Consider the following 20,572-nt stretch of genomic DNA (forward strand, 5'->3'; position numbering starts at 1 on the left):
AGTCTGTAAATATATGATATTTGTATGCAAATTGACTCGGTTTATAAATATGTTCAAAAATTTTAATGACTTAAGTCACCGAGATAATTAAGAATAAAAGTTACAATAAAAATAAATATGATTTACTGATAAGAACATAAATCAAATGAGCAAAACACACATGAATTAAACTATAGAAAAAAATGTCATCGATATACGTAATTCTTAAACACTAACGACGCTTCTAGAGAATGTCCTCTCAGAGATTACGAAACATAGCCTTGAACGGAATCATTGGAGGAAGACAAGAGACAGACGAAAACGAACTTGGTTACAGACCTTGAAGGAAAGATCACAATCATCTAGCTTCAGAGAGATGACAGGAATGGCCAGAGATAGAGCAAGATTTCTTCACAGTGGCTGAACCCTTCGTCTTACGGATGAGAAAGAAAAATATTATTATTATACCCTCCATTGAATCGGCGGACTCATCATGGGAGGTTCATTCAACTGACAACAAATCTATCATATTGAATCTTAAAATTCTCTACACTCCCTACATTAACATATTCTGGTAATGAATTCCATTCACTGACAATTCTCAATGTAACAAATCTACTCATCACATTCTCTCTTCCTCACACTCTTACATAATCCAGGGATGACATCCAATTCTTCCCCTCTCATCTTCTACTCTTTTTAGAATCCTCCCTGGATTAATCTAATAAAATCTCCTCACTAACTTAAACGTCTCTATCATATCACGTCTTTTCCTTCTATCCATCAAGCTTTGCAATCCACATTTCTTCAACCTCTCTCTCTCTCCATAGCTAGCATTCCAATGTCCTGATATTGTCTTAGTCACTCGTCTCCGGACCCTCTATAATGTTTCCACATCACATTGTAAGCCACGTGACCAAACTGAGCACAATAGTCCAAGTGTTGTCTGACCAGTGCCGTATACAGTGGCATAAGTACATTTTTATCCGTATCACTACATGTTAGGGTACTCCGTATCATAGCGGCATTACGATGCCGCAAGTATTGCAAAGACTGCAATACATATGCAAGTATTGCAGTCTTTGCAATACTTGCATATGCCTTCGGATCTTCCGTCTGCTGTCAACCAACACTCCAAAATCTCGAATTGCTTCCACTTCCTGCAGTACACCACCGTCAGTATAGTATTCAGCATTATATTTTTTGCACTCCAAAATGCAACATCTTGCATTTATTAATATTAAAACTACAATCCCCACTCCTTTGTCCAATTCAAAAGTCTATTATTCAAATCTTCCTGATGGAAATTAATCTCGGTGCTACTTATAATTCTCTCCATCTTTGCATCATTAGCAGCAAACAGCTGAATATCCTATGTTAGTCCACATGATATATCATTCACAAACAAATTAATCAGCAGGGACCCAAGATCAGAAGCCTGAAGCATACCACCTTCAAACATTCTGACATTTTAAGGGAGATTTCGGGAAAATCATTCTAAATTTCTCAAGCGTATTCTGAAATTGAGTAGATTTGGGCTTTACATAGTGTTACGAGTTGTGCATATGAGAAGTAGCGATTGAAGGTGGTAAAGGATACCGTATTTTTTGAGTGTATATATTATGTGAAAATTAATCTAAGAAGAGAAAAAGTAATCGTTATCAGAAATTGGAATATTATCAAAAGCAAATGGAAAATGAAAGATCTCTTTGAAATGTACGACAGAATTTTGTTTCTGTAGCATTAAAACTCACTAGATTTTTCTCACCCAACTGGAAAACTGTGATTATTATTATTATTATTATTATTATTATTATTATTATTATTATTATTATTATTATTAAGATAGTCTTTATGAAAAATCTTAAAGTGTGGATAATTTGATCCCTACAAGGTTTTTTTATTTATATTTATTTATTTTTATTTATTTATTTAATAAATAAGAGGAATAGAGTGTACTATCATTGACAAAACTATGACTAGATTTTGAGGTTACTCAAAAAAAAAAAGAGCATTTAATGTATAGGGGAATATCTTGTTTAATGGAGTGAAAACATCACAGAGAAAGAATGGGTTTTTTCATCCCGCATACCGGCAAATCAGCAATCACAAAACACGCAATTTACAGACAATAAATACTGTTGGTGGTGGTGGTGATGGGCAGTAGATGGCGTTGATGGGAGTTGTGTGAAGCAGGCGAATTTAGTAGTAGGAAAGACTGTGTGTAGTGGAGTGGAGCAGAGTGCCCTCCTGCAAGTTGCCTAGTCGTGAAGATAATTCACATGCAAACTTGGTCGATTACGATTTGGTATAGTATTAAAATAAACATATGATTTGTCTATTTTAATCTGCTTGATAACCAAGCGATAAAACATTCTACAAGAAATAAACCCCTGTTTAGCTTTCATGGATTTTGAAAAAAAGCTCCGATAAAACGGTGCACAGAGGTAACCTTCGTATAACTTTTGCGAAATATTAAATAAAATATTTATACTGTACAGTGTTGAATGACAGAGATAGCATGGTAAGGCAAGAAAAAATCTCCCATAAATAGAGGAATAAGACAAGGAAATACCACAGTTCCAAAAACTCTACATCTGCCTTAGAATAAGATTATCATTAATAATTGCACGGAGAAGTTAACGGAAATGTTCTGGCTTATCTGTGTTCTGCTGATGATACAAGTCTCTTCACAATACAAGTAAGGGAATTAAATCGAAATTCCACTCAAATTGTGTTGAAGATAAAGTTAAACAAAAGTAATATATATATATATATATTGTAACAATAAGCTAACACCGTTTATTTCCTTATATGGACTGGGCGATGCCTTTTAACTCTATCTAGCTTTTTTTTAGGCTAAGCAGGCAGTTCAGTCCCTCACCGGTAGCCAATCAGAGATAGCTGGCCCATGTCTATCACTAATTATAAGTAGCCACCGATGAAGAGACCGGCAAACAAGTGCTCTCATCTCTTGGTACCTAGTCCTAACAGGATAAGTTACTGTCTGAAATAATATGGAATCTAGGGTCGATTTTCTTGAGTTTACAGGATGAAAAATCCAAGTTTCCATAAGAAAAAATCCGCTTGCCCATGCCAGAGACCGACTAACTCGGGAACCTGTCGAAGAAAGGATTAGAAAAAATCCCTGCAGTTGGCTACCAGACTCAAACTATAAATCTGTCTTCGTGCTTCTAAGTGCAAAGGATGCAAGTGCAACTTCCACTGAGCTACACAGGCCTTCTAACACCGAAACGAATTATACTGGATGATCAAGAAGTGAAGATAATAGATTCATGTGTGTATCTCAGACAAAGCATGAAAATCAAATATAAACAAATGGAATAAATTAACTGAAAGTTGAACTAGTTTTGGTGGCATTTGAAAATATGATATATCTGTGTAAGTGATATTCAAATTAGATTGAAAAGGAAATTTTTTGATCAGTATGCCTTTTGCCAGTAATTAAATATGGCAGCGGAACCTAGAATTTAATTAAAGATATGGTTCACAAACTGAAAATACCTAGATAAGAATGTAGAGGATATATAGGTCTAACAATGATTTGTAGAATCCTTACTTTGTATTAAAGACAGATGAGTTAGTCGTTATCCTAATACTGTATATCCTATTCCTAATAATCATGCCAGGCGTGATTATTAGGAATAAGATAGTTCTCCCATTTGATAAGATCTGGAACAGATATACAGGATATCATCAAATACATTATTCATCTTAAATAGTGATGGGCTAGATTATATATAGATCGCGATTCTGACAACAAACGATAGTATAAATTGTCATAATGGCGACTATACATTGCAGGCAGCAAAAAAGAAGAAGAGATAGCGATATGAATCTATTAGGATTTCTGGAGTGCAGTGAAAAAGTTACAAAGAAAATTAAATATAGAAATTTGGAGAAGACTTTATCAGCAGTGGAATGATTCAGACCGAACTGGTTGGCTGAATGGTTAGCTTATTCGCTCTCTGACTAACACGGTGTGGGTTCGAATCCGACTCTGGGGCATGGATGTTTGTAAATATCTTTAAGAGGGAGATGAATTTCATTGCACAGTGCGAAACCAGCCTTCCCACTTATTGGAGACTATTTTATTTTTCTAACTTTGCACTGAAAAGAGTGCTACATGCTATGGCCCAAATGTAGGACTAGAACCGGCCTAAACTCCCAACAATATCCGACTTCATACCTTTATATTCGATAATATCTGGTAAGTCCTCCATTCTACCACTATGCAAAGCGAGTATCTTGAAATCAGCTCGAGATCGTCCATAACTTAATAAGTTCACATGACTTTGCTGACACCATACTCTTTTGACGATGGTAGGGGTAGTGGTGTTCTTCTTGAAGTACAGGCACCAAGTCTTGGTTTCCAGCAGAGCAGGCAGTTGTCTCATGATAGAGAATTATGAACAGTCGCACAGCATCCCCAACTTCTGTATCGATAACGACTAACTCTGTCTTTAATACAAGATAAGGATTCAACAAACCATTGTTAAACCTATAGTATAGTTCTACCACTGTTATCCAGCCTTTATTCTTCAATCTATTCTCTGTAACCCTCACTATTTCATGGTGTCTTTTGGCATGTATTCCATGTGAGTGACAATAACATTGAGAAGTATTACCTAATGATTCTATACTCCGACAACCTGCTCTGGAGTTCTTGTCATCACTTCTTCCTTGAGATGCACCAGCTCGAGTCGAAAGAGCATTCATTCGTGTCCTAATTATATCTATATATTCAATTCCAGGTCGAAAGCTAGGGCCAATCTTGATCCATTAATATTTAGATTGTTGTAATGCAGCTCCGTCGACTAAATGGTGCAAAATTAAAGACATTCTCCATTGTTCAGCAAATTGTTGACAAATTGAGCCATTCCAGGTCCACATTCAGTGATACCACACCGAGAAGGAAGCCCAGGAAGCTAACAGCAAGTGCTGTTCTCATTGGACAGCATTTAACCCATTTAACCCTATCTAACTTTTGGAGACTGAGTGGGCAGTTCAATCTCCACTGGTACCCAATAAGAGATAGCTGGCCAAAGGCTATCACTAATTAAGCGGTACACAGTGAAGAGTGACGGCTCAAATGTGCCGCCATCTCGTGGTCCCTAACCCTAACACAATATATTTAATGTCTGAAATAACGTGGGTTCTACGGTCCATTTTCTTGAGTTTACGGGACGAAAAACCCGAGTTTCCGGGAGGAAAAACCCGCTTGCCCGTGCCAGAGATCGTCTAACTCGGGAATCGGTCGAAAAAAGGCTTAGAAAAATTTCCTCTAGTCGCCGACTAGACCCGAAACCAAGTCTTCTTTCGTGCGGCCAAGTGCAGTGGTATGCAAACGCCACATCCACTGAGCTACACAGACTCTGTAGTTACAGCACTTCAATATAATAATTTTTTTTTCTTGTTGATGTCGGTTGAGATGTAAAGTTTCAGCTTGCATCCTCGAAGCTTTTTAATGAGCTTATCTGAGTATGACACTGGTTAGTTATTTTTTATTGATTTGATTGCTGTGTTGGAAGTTGGCTGATGTTTGAGAGGTGAAATGAATGATCTGAAAGGTCTGATCAAAGTGAAATTGCTGATATATTCTGGTGTTGTTGCATCTGTCTTGATGATTCACATTCATTTTTATTGTGGTCTTCTTTTGAACTAATCAGGAGACTTTTTTCTTTTCACTGTGGCAGCCTTTCTATATCTTGTGAGCTTTTAATTTGCATTGGCTTTGAAGTTTGTGACTTCCTCACGAATATCTTGGCCTCTCTGATCCCCAAAAATTTGAACTTTTTTTCAGTTGTTTTTTTTTTTGCTTGGTACAACGAATTCTGGTTGAATGGTGTTAAATATTCGGATAGGAAGATTGGTATATTGCTTGTAATGCATTCAAGTCCTTGGCAACTGGTTTTTTCTGTCTGCTGGCTTTTTGAGATTGCCTCTTATGGAGTTGTTTGTAAGACGAACTATGACTGGTGCAGGTCGTGGCAAGCCTTATTTTTTTTGCTCTTCCTAGGAATATCCGATTTACGGTCTGAATGTCGTTAAGCTGTAGGGGGATATCAATTGCATGGCCTAATTTTAAGACTACGTCTCTGAGGTTTTCTATAGGTACAGTTTCAGGAAGACCGTTTATGACAAGATCTTCCTTATAATAATAATAATAATAATAATAATAATAATAATAATAATAATAATAATAATAATAATAATAATAATAATAATAATAATAATGTTTTGCTATGAGTTCATATTAAAATTATCATTCCCACTCAAAAGGCCATGCTTTTTTGTCTTTCATTTCATGTCCATTCCCTGTGCTTTTTTCCTAAACGAGTTTTAATTATTTTCAAGTCATAATGATAGCACTATAATACCTTCACTTGGTTTGGCATCCTTAATAACTCCATAAAATTTTTTAATTTTATTTGAAGAAGGTAGCTTGATTAATAAATCATCATCTCCGATTTCACTACCTCTTGTTCTGAAACCTCAGTCTTTTCTGCTCTATGCTTTTTATACATGCACATCAGCAAGTATTGGTGCTTGTGTCCCTTATGGAAATGGTGTTTGTTTGCATAGCAACACTCTCTCCACCCAGAAGAAAGACCATTAGAATTTTGATTCTAGCCTTCAATTAGAAGGACTTTTTGTAGACAGCGGTCTTAGGCAAGTTATTCGCTCTTTGGGAAAAGGAAGTAGGCTTTTGTCTTCTGGAAACTCATCACTGCAATCATTCCGATATATTTCACAATGGCTTTCATCTTTAACAGATTTCTAAAATAACTTTGCCACATCATCCTAATGTTTCCTCCAGTAATCAAAAAATTTCCATTCCCATTTAATAAAAAAACCTGGCTTTTCATTTTTTCTTCTTCTATTCTTCATTAGTCCAACATTTTTTTTTTTTTTTGTTCCCATTAACATCTTCCAACCTATTTGTAAATTCAGTCCAGCATTTAATCTTTTCCTCTCTAATAGTCATCTGTCATCTGTAATATAGAATACTACGAGTATGACTATAAAATGTTATGTAATTACTCAGTATGGACATTTATTAGAAACATGAATGAAATCTTTGATTGACGAAAACTTCAAAATCGTACAAATAATCTAATAAAAATATTGATTTTGATTAGATTTTGACCACCTATTTATAGGTGGTAAAAATCTTAAGCTAAGTCATTAAAAAGGTTTAATGGAACACCCCGATTTTTATAACACCGAACACTTTGGTTTTATGACAAAGTACATCTACCTACACTGTCTACAAACAAAAATTTGGCTTGGCAATGGAAGCAACATTTCAGAAGAATGGCTATGATGTGATTGAGCTGAAGATATTAAAATCCATGATCAATGGAAATTATGCTCAACCCTGTTCATCTGAATGTAAATCTCATCAACTTAGTAGATTGTTATTCGACTGTTATTCATTGAAGACGAACGCTAGACCGCCATGCGCACGCGTTCAACAATACCAAAAGATCGAGAAGAGCTATAAATGAAAGCGGTCCTTGAGAGAGAAGTTTTTCGGTATTGACACCACATTACAATATAAATAAAGAGTTTAATAAAACTAAGCAATTAAAACCCGTACAAGTTTCGTGAGTCGTAAGACTTACATTATCGGGAGTACTCGTACATAAAAAGTTTTACACAACAAATGCCTATTAACGATTAATTACATCTGGTAGATGTTTTGATGACTTCACAATTGTTAAATATAACCAGGGTTATATTTAACATTTGTGAGGTAAATTCGTTACTGTATGTGTGTTGAAACTTGCTTGTTGTTGTTATCAAGTTCTGTGGTATCACGCGTGTTATATTCCAGGTCCGTGGCTGTTAAATTTTTGTTGTAAGTAGACCATACTTAATATGAAGCCTTGATTATTATTGCATTGTGTAGAGATCCTAAGCATTTGCGAGACTTCTTTAAATTTTTAGTAAAACAGTTACGATCAATATATGGCATTTTCGTTTGTTGCCAAAGTACTTGATAACCAATAGTGAAAAGCAGTCCTTATTAATGTATGGGAGGTTATTATATTTCTGAGGTTTATTGTATATTTTTTGTGTTTTTCTTTCTGTTTTTATACACAAATTGAGTCTTCGAGATTAGGACGAAATGGAACTGCCCACTCGGTCTCCAAAAGCTAGACAGGGTTAAAAGTCCTCACCTAAAGAGAAGAAAAGGCGTTAGCCGATTTTTTATTTTATTTTTTATTTTTTTGAGTATTTGTGGTTTTTTAACAATAAATAGAATAAATTATTTATGTTTATTTTTGTATTCCCTCGGCTTATATATTCTAAAGAAACTTTCTAAAAATGTGCCATTTCTAAATACTATGTCATTATCAAATAAGAAAATTTTTAGAAGTAACAACAAAAGCACAATAAGAACCTTGGAGTACATTTCCAGATAAGGAAGAAGAAGAAGAAGAAAAGGGGTGGGGAGGTAGTGATAATGCATACTAGAGAACTACTTACATCCTGGAGCTGTACTTCCTACTTTATTTTCTACTTACTTCCTGAGGAAACGCATTCTGTGTGAGAGTTAAGATAGCTACGGAATACTTGAGTAATGTACCTTCTGTATGTGGGATGCTTACTTGTGCTAGATATTTCACTTGTGTTTGGAAATAAGAGTAAGTTTTGAAAAACTAATAGTGATGCTAACATTGTTTTGCATTCATTTTTATGTACCATTATGTACTCTTTCATATATGAATTATTTTATCTGTTGTTCTGATATAAACACACAATGCACTTCATCTGTATTTATTAGTACTTTATTTATAACATTTAGAACCAATGTGTTGTAGTATTTTATTTGATTTTTTTTTTCAATGCCTATATTTGAAACTATTAAAGATTACCTAATAAAATTTTAATAAAAATTGGCTATAATAAATTTTAATAAAATTAATAACAAACTAATAAAATTAATAATTAAATGTGAATTGAATTATCAGTAATAGAATATTGGTAAACATTACAATAATCAAATTTGAATCAAAAAGGAGTTTTATTTAAATAGAAATTTTGATGCCATTAATAACCACTTATTCATTTGGCGATAAATCCTTGTCTTCTGTTGATCAGGAATGAATGCTCATATCCTTAGCTAAATCATGGATGCATTTCATCTACTGCGATCTATACAGAGCGGTTAATGACAGTGATGAGCCAGCCCGTTTCTCTTTGTAGAAAAACAGAGAAAAAACCTGCCAAACTTAACGCTTATCCCGATTAGATCGCCAAAGTGCGTGCGTGCGCGCGCGCGCGCGCGTGTGTGTGTGTTAAGACCAAATCCGAAGTCAGTCATTTTGCGACATGGCTGGCCACTTCGCACACCGGCCAAATTGATCGATCAAACTCCTTTGCCCGATCAGTTTTGGCCAGTGCGCGAAGGAGTATGTCAAGTCTGTTCTTATTATTTCGGACTCTGGCCAGCCAATTCTAGTAATGGCCAGAGACTGTTGACCAAAGTAAGAATTTGCTGAACTCATATGAAATTATACGAAATTTCAATGAACACTTTTAAATGAAATCTGCAGTTTGTTCAACATTCTAATAGCAAGCTCTACTTGTACTTCTCATAATACAAAGAATTTGTTGAACTCTTAGAAAACTACAGTTTTCTGAACATTTTAAAAATAATAATCATCTACTTATTACAGCATAATAAGTTTTGTGACACTCGGAATTGGACAATAGTTTTAGAGCTCTGCATTCACATCTGTTTGTTGAAGGCTTTAATTTCAAAGCCTTCACATTAGTCCTTTTTCATCCTTTACAGTTTTTAAGCTCTAGATAGAATCCTTTAATATTTTTCACTTTTAACAAGTTTTATAGTATATTTACTACTAATATCACATCATTCATTTCCGAATTTATTCTCGCTCACGTTCCATCTTTTAACAGTATCTCAGTTTTACACTCTAGATTCTTATTTACATCTCGATTTTAAATTTTAAGATTCGATGGAGCAATATCTTGCTATTCTACTTATCATTAATATCATATTCACCATCTACAAAATCTAATATGATCTAATATAATAAAGATCTAATATGATCTAATACAATCTCCACTTCAAGTTTCAAAGTTAATAATTGACAAAAATACAACAAAAGGTAGCCAATAATACACCTATACGTGACCGCTCCATTTTTTTCCCCCTTTTATTTGAAAAGAGCCGCTGTTAAAAAACACGTTCTGATCCAAGGGTGCTCCATAAAAATCAAAGCTTAGCTTATCTGTTTATATCGAATATTGCAAAAGGACCAACATGCACAATAGGTTCACAGATAATATACAGCTCCTCATAATATCTTTGTATTTGCATATAAAATAACGTTTTGACTATATTTCCCAAGAAGCTTCGCAAATTGGGAAACCTCCTTTTCTGCATGAGCTCCGGTGTATAGCTTTTAAGGCTCTCATTCCGATGTTTATAGCTATGATCAATATTGCTGAAAGATCTAATATGATGGTCCACTGTCTCTTGTTTAACTCCCCATAGTCCACATTTGCTATTATTACGGATCTTTTCAATTTTCGCGTTGATTGTATCAATTGCTTTTTTTTTTTTTTTTTTTTTTTTTTGAGCAGACCATATCTTTTTCTTGATGGTCCCCTGCTGAATCCATGATCGAGTTCAGCGGCTTTCAACTTCCCTTCAATGTCCTCCAAATATTGACCACAGAGTGCTTTATTTTCCATCCTTCTGATCATTTTGCAATTTCTCTATTCTTATATATATATAGAAAGTATTTTTTTTGCCCTGCAAGTGTGGCAAGTATAGCTGACCCTGCACGTAGTGCAAGACCAAGGCAACTCATGGTAAAAGTAGATTAACTCTGATCACTAATCTTAATATTTACCCTTAATACAAAGCACATCTCCTGGAGGAGATGTATGATGTATTAATATGATATGATATATATCTTTGTATTAAAGGCAAGAGGCCACTACCCAGACCGGTTTCGACCTTTATTGAGGTCTCATCAGTGAGAGCCAGGCTATATATCTATATATATTTCAATTTGTTCATCAATGATATTGGAAAGGATCTGAGAGGAAGTGTTCACTTGTTTGCTGATGATGCAAAGTTGGGTAGAGCAATTGTGAGTGCACAGGATGTCAAAATTTTACAGGATGATTTGGATAGTTTGGAGGACTGGGCTAGGAAAAATGGATGTCAATTTAATGTGGCAAAGTGTAAAGTTATGCACTTTGGGGTGAAAAGAATAGCAGCAGTATATCGCATTGGTGGAACCATACTCCAGGAGATTGATGAGGCCAGGGATTTGGGAGTGTTGGTGGATAGGGAGTTGAAGTTTAGGGGGAACATTGCAAAAGTAACTAAAACAGCTCACCAAATCACTTGGCTTCTGAAAAATACTTTAACATGCAGAGACGAACAAGTTGTTGTTCCTCTGTATTGAGCCTTGATAAGACCCCATCTGGACTTCTGTGCCCAGCTATGGGCACCAGGGTTTCTTCGTGATGGGGAGGAAGTGGAGAGGGTCCAGAGACGAGTGACCAAGATGATAGCAGGTCTGTGGAATGAACCTTATGAGAATAGGTTGAAGATTTGTGGGTTGCAGAAATTGGACGATAGGCGAAGGAGGGGTGATATGATTGAGACATTCAAATTACTGAAGGGTTTTTATAAGATTGATCCAGAAGATATTTTTGAAAATATGACTGGTGGTGGGAGGACTAGGGGCCATGCATGGAAGCTGGGCAAGAGCGTGGTTGACAAGGGTGTTAGAGCTAGGTTCTTTATTTGGAGAGTGGTAAATGAGTGGAATAAGCTTCCAGAGTCTGTTGTGGGTGCTACGACCGTGAATGAGTTCAAGGCAAGGTATGATAGATACTATGTGAATGTCGAATAGTTGTTCTTGACATGATGTTAGGGCCTCCCTCGATGAGTCTGTCGACTCCTTGGGAGTTTCCCGGAACAATAATAATAATAATAATAATAGGTGGCCAAGGTGTTGCACGTGCGTTCATACCGCTCCTGCCTTCCCCCCACCTTTTATACGTCCCCCCCCCCCCCCCACCCCCCCCCCCCCCCACCCCCCCCCCCCCCCACCCCCCCCCCCCCCCACCCCCCCCCCCCCCCACCCCCCCCCCCCCCCACCCCCCCCCCCCCCCACCCCCCCCCCCCCCCACCCCCCCCCCCCCCCACCCCCCCCCCCCCCCACCCCCCCCCCCCCCCACCCCCCCCCCCCCCCACCCCCCCCCCCCCCCACCCCCCCCCCCCCCCACCCCCCCCCCCCCCCACCCCCCCCCCCCCCCACCCCCCCCCCCCCCCACCCCCCCCCCCCCCCACCCCCCCCCCCCCCCACCCCCCCCCCCCCCCACCCCCCCCCCCCCCCACCCCCCCCCCCCCCCACCCCCCCCCCCCCCCACCCCCCCCCCCCCCCACCCCCCCCCCCCCCCACCCCCCCCCCCCCCCACCCCCCCCCCCCCCCACCCCCCCCCCCCCCCACCCCCCCCCCCCCCCACCCCCCCCCCCCCCCACCCCCCCCCCCCCCCACCCACATTTCCCAATTATACTTAAGAGATATGCTCCTGAAACAACATCTTTCCATTTTCCTATCTATAACTTATAATCAGTTTGCATCCTGCACTACTGCCTGGAAATTAGAGAACTGCCAGCTAATCAGTGATCATCAGCACGAATTCTTCTACTCACTATTAACAGATTTCCTCAGCTATATCACCTACCTCTGAATGCGTGTGATGAAAAGGTTTGGAGGATCCTGTAACGTTGTATTTGACCTTTCAGAAACATTTGAAGGGAATAAAACTCCTCCATAAATTGGCATGTTGATCTGCCTTCAAATCTTGATAATTACCTCAGCTGTTTTCTCCCTGTAACTGCGTTTAGTGGAGGCGTGAGGTTATCTCTCTCTCTCTCTCTCTTCAGATCTCTACTAATGCCTGGTGTTCCTTAGAACAGCTATACATCCACCTTCTTCCTCAAATACTTAAGACTTTCTCTCTCTAACTTGAAATCCTCTCGCAGTTTTTCTGATTATAGTAATCTAAATTCCTCCTATTCATAAGACAAACCTTCCAGTGATCAAATATCCAAATCTCAAGAAATACACAGCATACCTTAGTTCGCTTCCACTCACTTCAAGTAACGCGCAGAACAACATTCAAAAGCAGACTCATTTTCTTTGACTCTTACATATACACGTTTTCGAATAATTCCCTTCCATATCAGCTTTCGAACTACTTGGCTTTTTTATTTTATTTATTTATTTATTTATTTTTTTACTTCATGATCTTTTTTACTAGTCCAGCTTCAAACTCGACAAATCTCAAATCTGCCCAATCTTAGAATACTGCTGTTACTGGTGAGATGGTAGAACAAACCCTTCTATAAAAATTTTATTTCAATCCCAAAAGAAGCAGTTCAGCTGATAGACCTTTTTTTTTTTTTTTTTTTTTTTTTTTTTTTTTTTTTTTTACAGACGCTTTAAGCCACTGTTTCGATAGTCTGTTTTTTTTTAAAATTGAAATGAAACTTAACAGAAGTACAATGCAGTACATATAGCGCAATACAAAATGAGATAAAATACAGCTGAGTAATTAATATAAATATATGCAATATAGTATGACTAATACATAGTACAAATGAGACAAATTACAAAAAATTACAATATGGGATGATATACAATATAAGATAAATGTTTACGATATCGGATATAGGTAATTACATGTGCAACATATTGCTATACTGTTTGTTAAAAGAATAAATAAAGATAGGGTAGGTACATTATATAGATATTTATTTGTCTATGTATATATATATATATATATATATATATGCTTATTATATTACATAGATTCTATAGCTTATTTAATACATAATTATATACACATACACACATATATACATACATACATACATATATTATTATTATTATTATTATTATTATTATTATTATTATTATTATTATTATTATTATTATTATTATTATTATTCAGGCCTCCATGGAGTCAAAAGACTCATTGTGGGAGGTACTTCCTAAGAACATAAAGTCTGTCAAGACACATCAAGGGGAGGTTCCCCCTAAGAAACACAAAATCTATCATACCACTCCTTAAACTCATTGACCGTTCTCGCCCTCACCACTCTATCAGGCAATGCATTCCACGGCTCAACCACCCTCCGTGCAAAGAAACCACTCCTCACCCTCTTGCTCACAGTTTCCTTTCGTAACTTCCAGGGATGGCCTCTTGTCATCACTCCTTCCAATTGTTCAACCAAGCGAAAGAACTCGCCAGTGTCAACCCTGTAACCACCTCTGAACAGTTTAAAAGTCTCAATCATATCACCTCTCCTTCTTCTATCCGCCAAACTCTGCAGTCCACAAGTTGACATCTTAGACTGTTATAATCACCTGCCTTATAATTCCACATATGTTCCCGTCTTTTTGAGACTCCTGCATGTCTATTCATTTTCCAAGTCAAAACCATATGGTCACTCTCTCCAACTGGTGGGAGAGATGTCATCTCAGTTATTATCAACTCTTCTGATGCTATAACCAAATCCAAAACTTTTGAACCTCTTGTTCCATCTGGTACATGTTGCCTAAGACATTTGTCCCTCAAGAATTCTAGAAATTCCATGCCACTATTGCTACATGCATCTTCCTCTCTCCAATTTATACTACTGTAGTTAAAATCTCCCATAACAATCATTCTTCTTGCACTTGCCAAACTTAGCTGTCTAAACATCTCCTGGTCCCCATCCTCCGTGCTCCTGGGTCTGTAGCAACACCCCACTAAATATCCTGTCTTGCCTACCTCTACCTCACACCATATGCTCTCAAAATTATTTGTCTCACTTCCTTCCAAAGCCTCCACTCTTAGAGGACATAGGTCATCACTTATCATAAGGAGTACCCCACCACCACACTTTCCCCTCCTATCCTGACGAAAATGTATATATGTGTAGAAAGTATTTTACTTTGGGTATAACAAATGTTAAAGATACCAAGCTATTTGAAACCTGGTTTTACTTCATTTTCCAAGGAAGCAAACAGACAAATAAGTCAAGTTTGCGCCTGCACGTAATGCAAGTCTAGCTGACCCAGCAGGTAGTGCAAGTCCAAGGTGACTCATGGTAAAAATAGAATAAGCTCTGATCACTAATCTTAATATTTACCCATAATGCAAAGCACATCTCCTCGAGGAGATGCATGATGCGTTGTATTAAAGGCAAGGGGCCACTACCCAGACCGGTTTTGACCTTTATTGAGGTGTATTTAAGTAAAGACCTCTCTAAAAATTAGAACGATCCCTAGACCACTCCATAGTGGCCGAAAGACCGTCTAACTCATCGTTGTTCCACTCAGTGACAGGCTCACCCCGTCACCGAGAAGAACTCAGCGTTGGCTCTACCCAGTGGCAGGCTCACCCCACCACCAGCCAGAGCCATAATCTCAGCGGTGACCCTACTCAGAGACAGACAAAAACCTATCCCCAAGCAGAGCTTCTCAAAGCCGGACCCCACCAGTTCCGACCCCTATCCAGGTCTCATCAGTGGGAGCCAGGATAGAAATATTCGGATTTTAGTAATACAGAGCTTCTAAGTATTTTACCAGAACAAGTTACCATAAGGTGTTTTAACCTTATTAAATTAAAATCTCAGGAGGAGATATAAATGTAGAAAGTATTTTACCTTGGGTATAAATGTTAAAGATACCAAGCTAAACCTGGTTTTACTCTTTTTCCCAAGTAAGCAAACAGACAAACAAGTCAAGTTTGCGCCTGCACGTAATGCAAGTCTAGCTGACCCTGCAGGTAGTGCAAGACCAAGGTGACTCATGGTAAAAATAGAATAAGCTCTGATCACTAATCTTAATATTTAGCCATAATGCAAAGCACATCTCCTGGAGGAGATGCATGATGCTTTGTATTAAAAGCAAGGGGCCACTACCCAGACCGGTTTCGACCTTTATTGAGGTCTCATCAGTGGGAGCCAGGCTAGAAATATCAGATTTTAGTAATCCCAAGGTAAAATACTTTCTACATTTATATCTCCTCCTGAGATTTTAATTTAATAAGGTTAAAACACCTTATGGTAACTTGTTCTGGTAAAATACTTATAAGCTCTGTATTACTAAAATCCTGATATTTCTAGCCTGGCTCCCACTGATGAGACCTCAATAAAGGTCGTAACTGGTCTGGGCACTCACTCGCTGTCTCTTGTAAGTAATGTCTCTCATGTGTTCTTCCATACGCATTTCGACAGATTTGTCTGTCTGCCCGAAATAAGGAATATCGCAGTCACATAATATTTTATATACACCAGGGTATTTGAGTTGATGATGACAAGGTTTTGGGTGGCTAATTAAGGAACGGATCTTTGGAAGTGGAGTGAACAAGGTTCTGATATTGTATTTTCTTAGAACTTTTGCTAATTTGTGTGAAACAGTACTTATGTAAGGAATAGATATATTGCCTTTGAATCTATTTGTTTCTTCTGAGCGATGTCTAGGAGGATTAAGAAGGAATTTGTCAATGATTTTCTTGGAATATCCATTAACTTCGAAAGAAGTTTTCAGATGGTTTATTTCTGTAAGCAGTTCATTTGGGTCATCAAGAAGAGAACGGGCTCTATGCCCCAAGGTGGAAATTATTTCAAGCTTATGAGGAGGGAAATGATGAGAGACTGACTGTGCAGATATCTGTTGGTATGTGTGGGCTTTCTATATATCGATATTTTTAATTTACCAGAAGAGCGAGTCAGTTTGACATCAAGAAAAGGCAAGGAATTATCCGTTTCAAGCTCAGCAGTAAACTTAATACTTTGATGTCGGCTATTGAAATGTTCAAGGAAAACCATAAGGGATTCGTGTCCATCGCTCCAAACAATGAAGACATCATCCACATAACGTTTCCAAACTTTAGGTGTTTAAATAAAGGAAGAGATAGCCTTGGTTTCAAAATCCTCTAAGTAAATATTTGCGAGTACAGGGGATAAAGGATTACCCATAGCCAGTCCATGATTTTGTTTGTATTTATTATCTTGAAATTTGAAGTAACCGGACCTGATGCAATGTGTAAGCAAGGCTAACATTTTTTTGGATAACTTGTCCTCGAAATAGATTCAAAGGCAATATATCTATTCCTTACATAAGTACTGTTTCACACAAATTAGCAAAAGTTCTAAGAAAATACAATATCAGAACCTTGTTCACTCCACTTCCAAAGATCCGTTCCTTAATTAGCCACCCAAAACCTTGTCATCATCAACTCAAATACCCTGGTGTATATAAAATATTATGTGATTGCGATATTCCTTATTTCGGGCAGACAGACAAATCTGTCGAAATGCGTATGGAAGAACACATGAGAGACATTACTTACAAGAGACAGCGAGCGAGTGCATTATCAAGTCATATCCTTTTCTCGGCTAATCCTAATGATGATAACCAAAGTCACTAAGTCTGCTGGGAAAAATCTACTAACATCTTCCGTTGCAGTGACGAAATAGAGAGAAAAATTGTGGAATCTAGAGAAATCATCTTCAATCCTATTTATCTAAATAACAACTTAAGCTACAACCTCCCAGATAGTCATTCAGCTGTAATCATGTACTGGCGTTCACGTGATGCAGCAAACACGCACTCTCCCAACAATGCAACAAACGAAAGAACAGCTTCAAATACAACTACAACGTTTTCATGCTAATTATGTATAAAGACTGTCTGTGTTGTTCATAGTCTTTTAACCCTCAATGTTTAGTGTTTTTTCTTTTATAATGTCACCTGCAGAAGGCTGTTACAGGCCGAAACTAGTAGTGTGTTTATATTAAAACCTTTTTACTTAAATCTCTGTTCTAGTAATTTAATTCTTCATAAAACTATGTATGTTAACCGAGTCAATGATCATTCTGTCATATATATATATATATTTTATATATATATATATATATATATATATATATATATATATATATATATATATATATATATATATATATATATATATATAAAATCAACTAAACGCCTTTTATTCCCTAATAGGGATTAAGCGAGGCTTTTATACCCTATCTAGCTTTTGGAGACTGAGTGGGCAGTTCAATCTCCACCGGTAGCCAATCAGAGAGATAGCTGGCCCATGTCTATCACTAATTATAGCAGCCACCGATGAAGAGGCTGGCAAACAAGTGCTGCCATCTCTTGGTACCTAACCCTAACAAGATATGTCACTGTCTGAAATAATGTGAGTACTACGGTCGATTTTCTTGAGTTTACGGGACGAAAAACCCGAGTTTCCGGGAGGATAATCCCGCTTGCCTGTGCCAGAGATCGACTAACTCGGGAACCGGTCGAAGATGAACTTAGAAAAAGTTCCTCCAGTCAGCGACTAGACTAGAACCTAGGTCTAACTTCAAGCAGCCAAGCGCAGAGAACGCAAGCGCCACTTCCACTGAGCTACACAGGCTTTGATTTGATTTGATTATGATATATATATATATATATCAGAAAAAAAAAATCAGCTAACGCCTTTTTATTCCTGTATATACGGGAGTAGGCGAGGCCATTTAGCCCTATCTAACTTTTGGAGACTGAGTGGGCAGTTCAATCTCCACTGGTACCCAATCAGAGACAGATGGCCCAAGGCTATCACTAATTAAGCGGTACGCAGTGAAGAGAGACGGCTCAAATGTGCCGCCATCTCGTGGTCTCTAACCCTAACACAATATATTTAATGTCTGAAATAATGTGGGTTCTACGGTCGATTTTCTTGAGTTAACAGGACGAAAAACCCGAGTTTCCGGGAGGAAAAACCTGCTTGCCCGTGCCAGAGATCGACTAACTCGGGAACCGGTCGAAAAAAGGCTTAGAAAAATTTCCTCTAGTCGCCGACTATACTCGAAACCAAGACTTCCTTCGTGCGGCCTAGCGCGGTGGTGTGCAAACGCCACATCCACTGAGCTACACAGGCATTAAATAAATCAGTAAACGCCTTTTATTCCTTTATAAAGAGTATGGCAAGGCCTTTTTAACCCTCTCTAGCTGTTTAGAAGACTGAGTGGGCAAGTCAATTTGCACTTATAGCCAATCAGAGATAGCTGACCCATGTCTATCACTAATTATAAGCGGCAACCGATGAAGAGACGGGAAAACAAGTGCTGCCATCTCTTGATACCTAACCCAAACCTTAACCAGATTACTGTCTGAAAGAATGTGGGTTCTACAGTCGATTTTCTTGAGTTTATGGGAGGAAAATCCCGAGCGCCTCCTGAAGAAAAATCTCACTTGCCATGCCAGAGATCGACTAATTTGGGAACCGGTCAAAGAAAGATTTAAATATGTAATCTGAAGCAACCTTTATATCGTCAAGTCATTTATTATAGCTATTAGCAGGTATATGCGGGCTTGCTTTGGGAATTGCCAACAAGTTTCTCCTCCCATAGCGCAGATCATACAATCCACGTTATATACGTGAAATTTTATAATGTTCTTCCTGATGTATGTTAAACAGTTCTATATGTAAAGTTTCCATAATAGTGAGATATCAAGGATGGTATTCAGTTTTTCATGGAGTATGATGCTGGATATGAAGACAGCATTGTTCTTATCGTTTGGTTTTGGATTCTTATCAGGAACAGCAAGAGGGGGGGGAGAGGAAATCAGCCAAAGCCTTTTATTCCCTTATGGGGCAGGAGAAATGATGCCATTTAGCTCTGTCTAAATTTTGGAGAATGAGTGAGTGGGCAGTTCACTCAGAGATAGCTGGCCGAACACTATCACTGATTTTAAGTGGAATGCAGTGTGCAGTGAAGAGACGGCTAACAAGTGCCGCCATCTCGTTAACCCTAACCCTGATACAATATTTTAGTGTCTGAAAGATTGAAAGGGTGTAGGGTCTACGTTCGATTTTCTTGATTTATGGGATGAAAAACCTGAATTTCCAGGAGGAAAAAACTCAGTTGCCTATGCCCGGATCAATTAACTCGGGAACTAGAATATGAAAGGCTTAGGAAAGTCCCTGTACTCAGAGACTGGAATCAATCTTTCTTTCTATTTTAGCCTTTCTATGTAATAATCTCTAATTCTATGTAAGAAATGAACGAATGAGGACGAGCTGGCAATTTGGGATTTAGCTGACTAAATTGTATTCTTATTGGATTAACCCATAATTAAAACGATGGTACAGTATGACAAAATTTTATGCCCACTGGAGCGTTGCCCTTTTAAACAAAACCCCCGCTGTTTTTGTTAGGGAATCAAGAGAAACAGCGAAAATCCAGATACTGAAAGAAATTCTAGAACGTGTCGCAACTCATCAACAGAGTTCAAGATTGGTACTATCAACATAAGAAGCATCAACTGAAAAGAAATGGAACTAGCTGAGGAATTGGATAAGTATCAGGTCGATAATAATAGGCTTGATTGAAAGAAATATGACAAAAATAGGTGATATCTTTCTAAGCCACAAATACAAAATGTTATATTTTGGCAATAACAATCAAGGAAAACAGTGAGTAGCAATAGTATTCAACACAACAGTATCAGGA

General features: G+C 37.9%; 1 protein-coding gene across 2 annotated transcripts in view; it reads left to right on the forward strand.

Moving 5' to 3' along the window:
* Positions 1-8,518: 8,518 nt before the first annotated feature.
* Positions 8,519-20,572, forward strand: part of LOC150109203 (coadhesin-like) — a 252,093-nt gene continuing 240,039 nt past the window's right edge. For both annotated transcript variants that reach the window (XM_090406243.1, XM_090406252.1), the window contains exon 1: positions 8,519-8,654. In XM_090406243.1, the coding sequence (XP_090262369.1) occupies positions 8,591-8,654 (64 nt within the window). In that variant the 5' untranslated portion in view covers positions 8,519-8,590. The remainder of the gene's footprint in view (positions 8,655-20,572) is intronic.

The sequence above is a fragment of the Typopeltis vanoorti genome, chromosome 2 (genome assembly GCF_054136105.1).
Source record: "Typopeltis vanoorti isolate ZY-2024b chromosome 2, IOZ_Tvanoo_1.0, whole genome shotgun sequence".
Taxonomy (NCBI): Eukaryota; Metazoa; Arthropoda; class Arachnida; order Uropygi; family Thelyphonidae; genus Typopeltis; species Typopeltis vanoorti.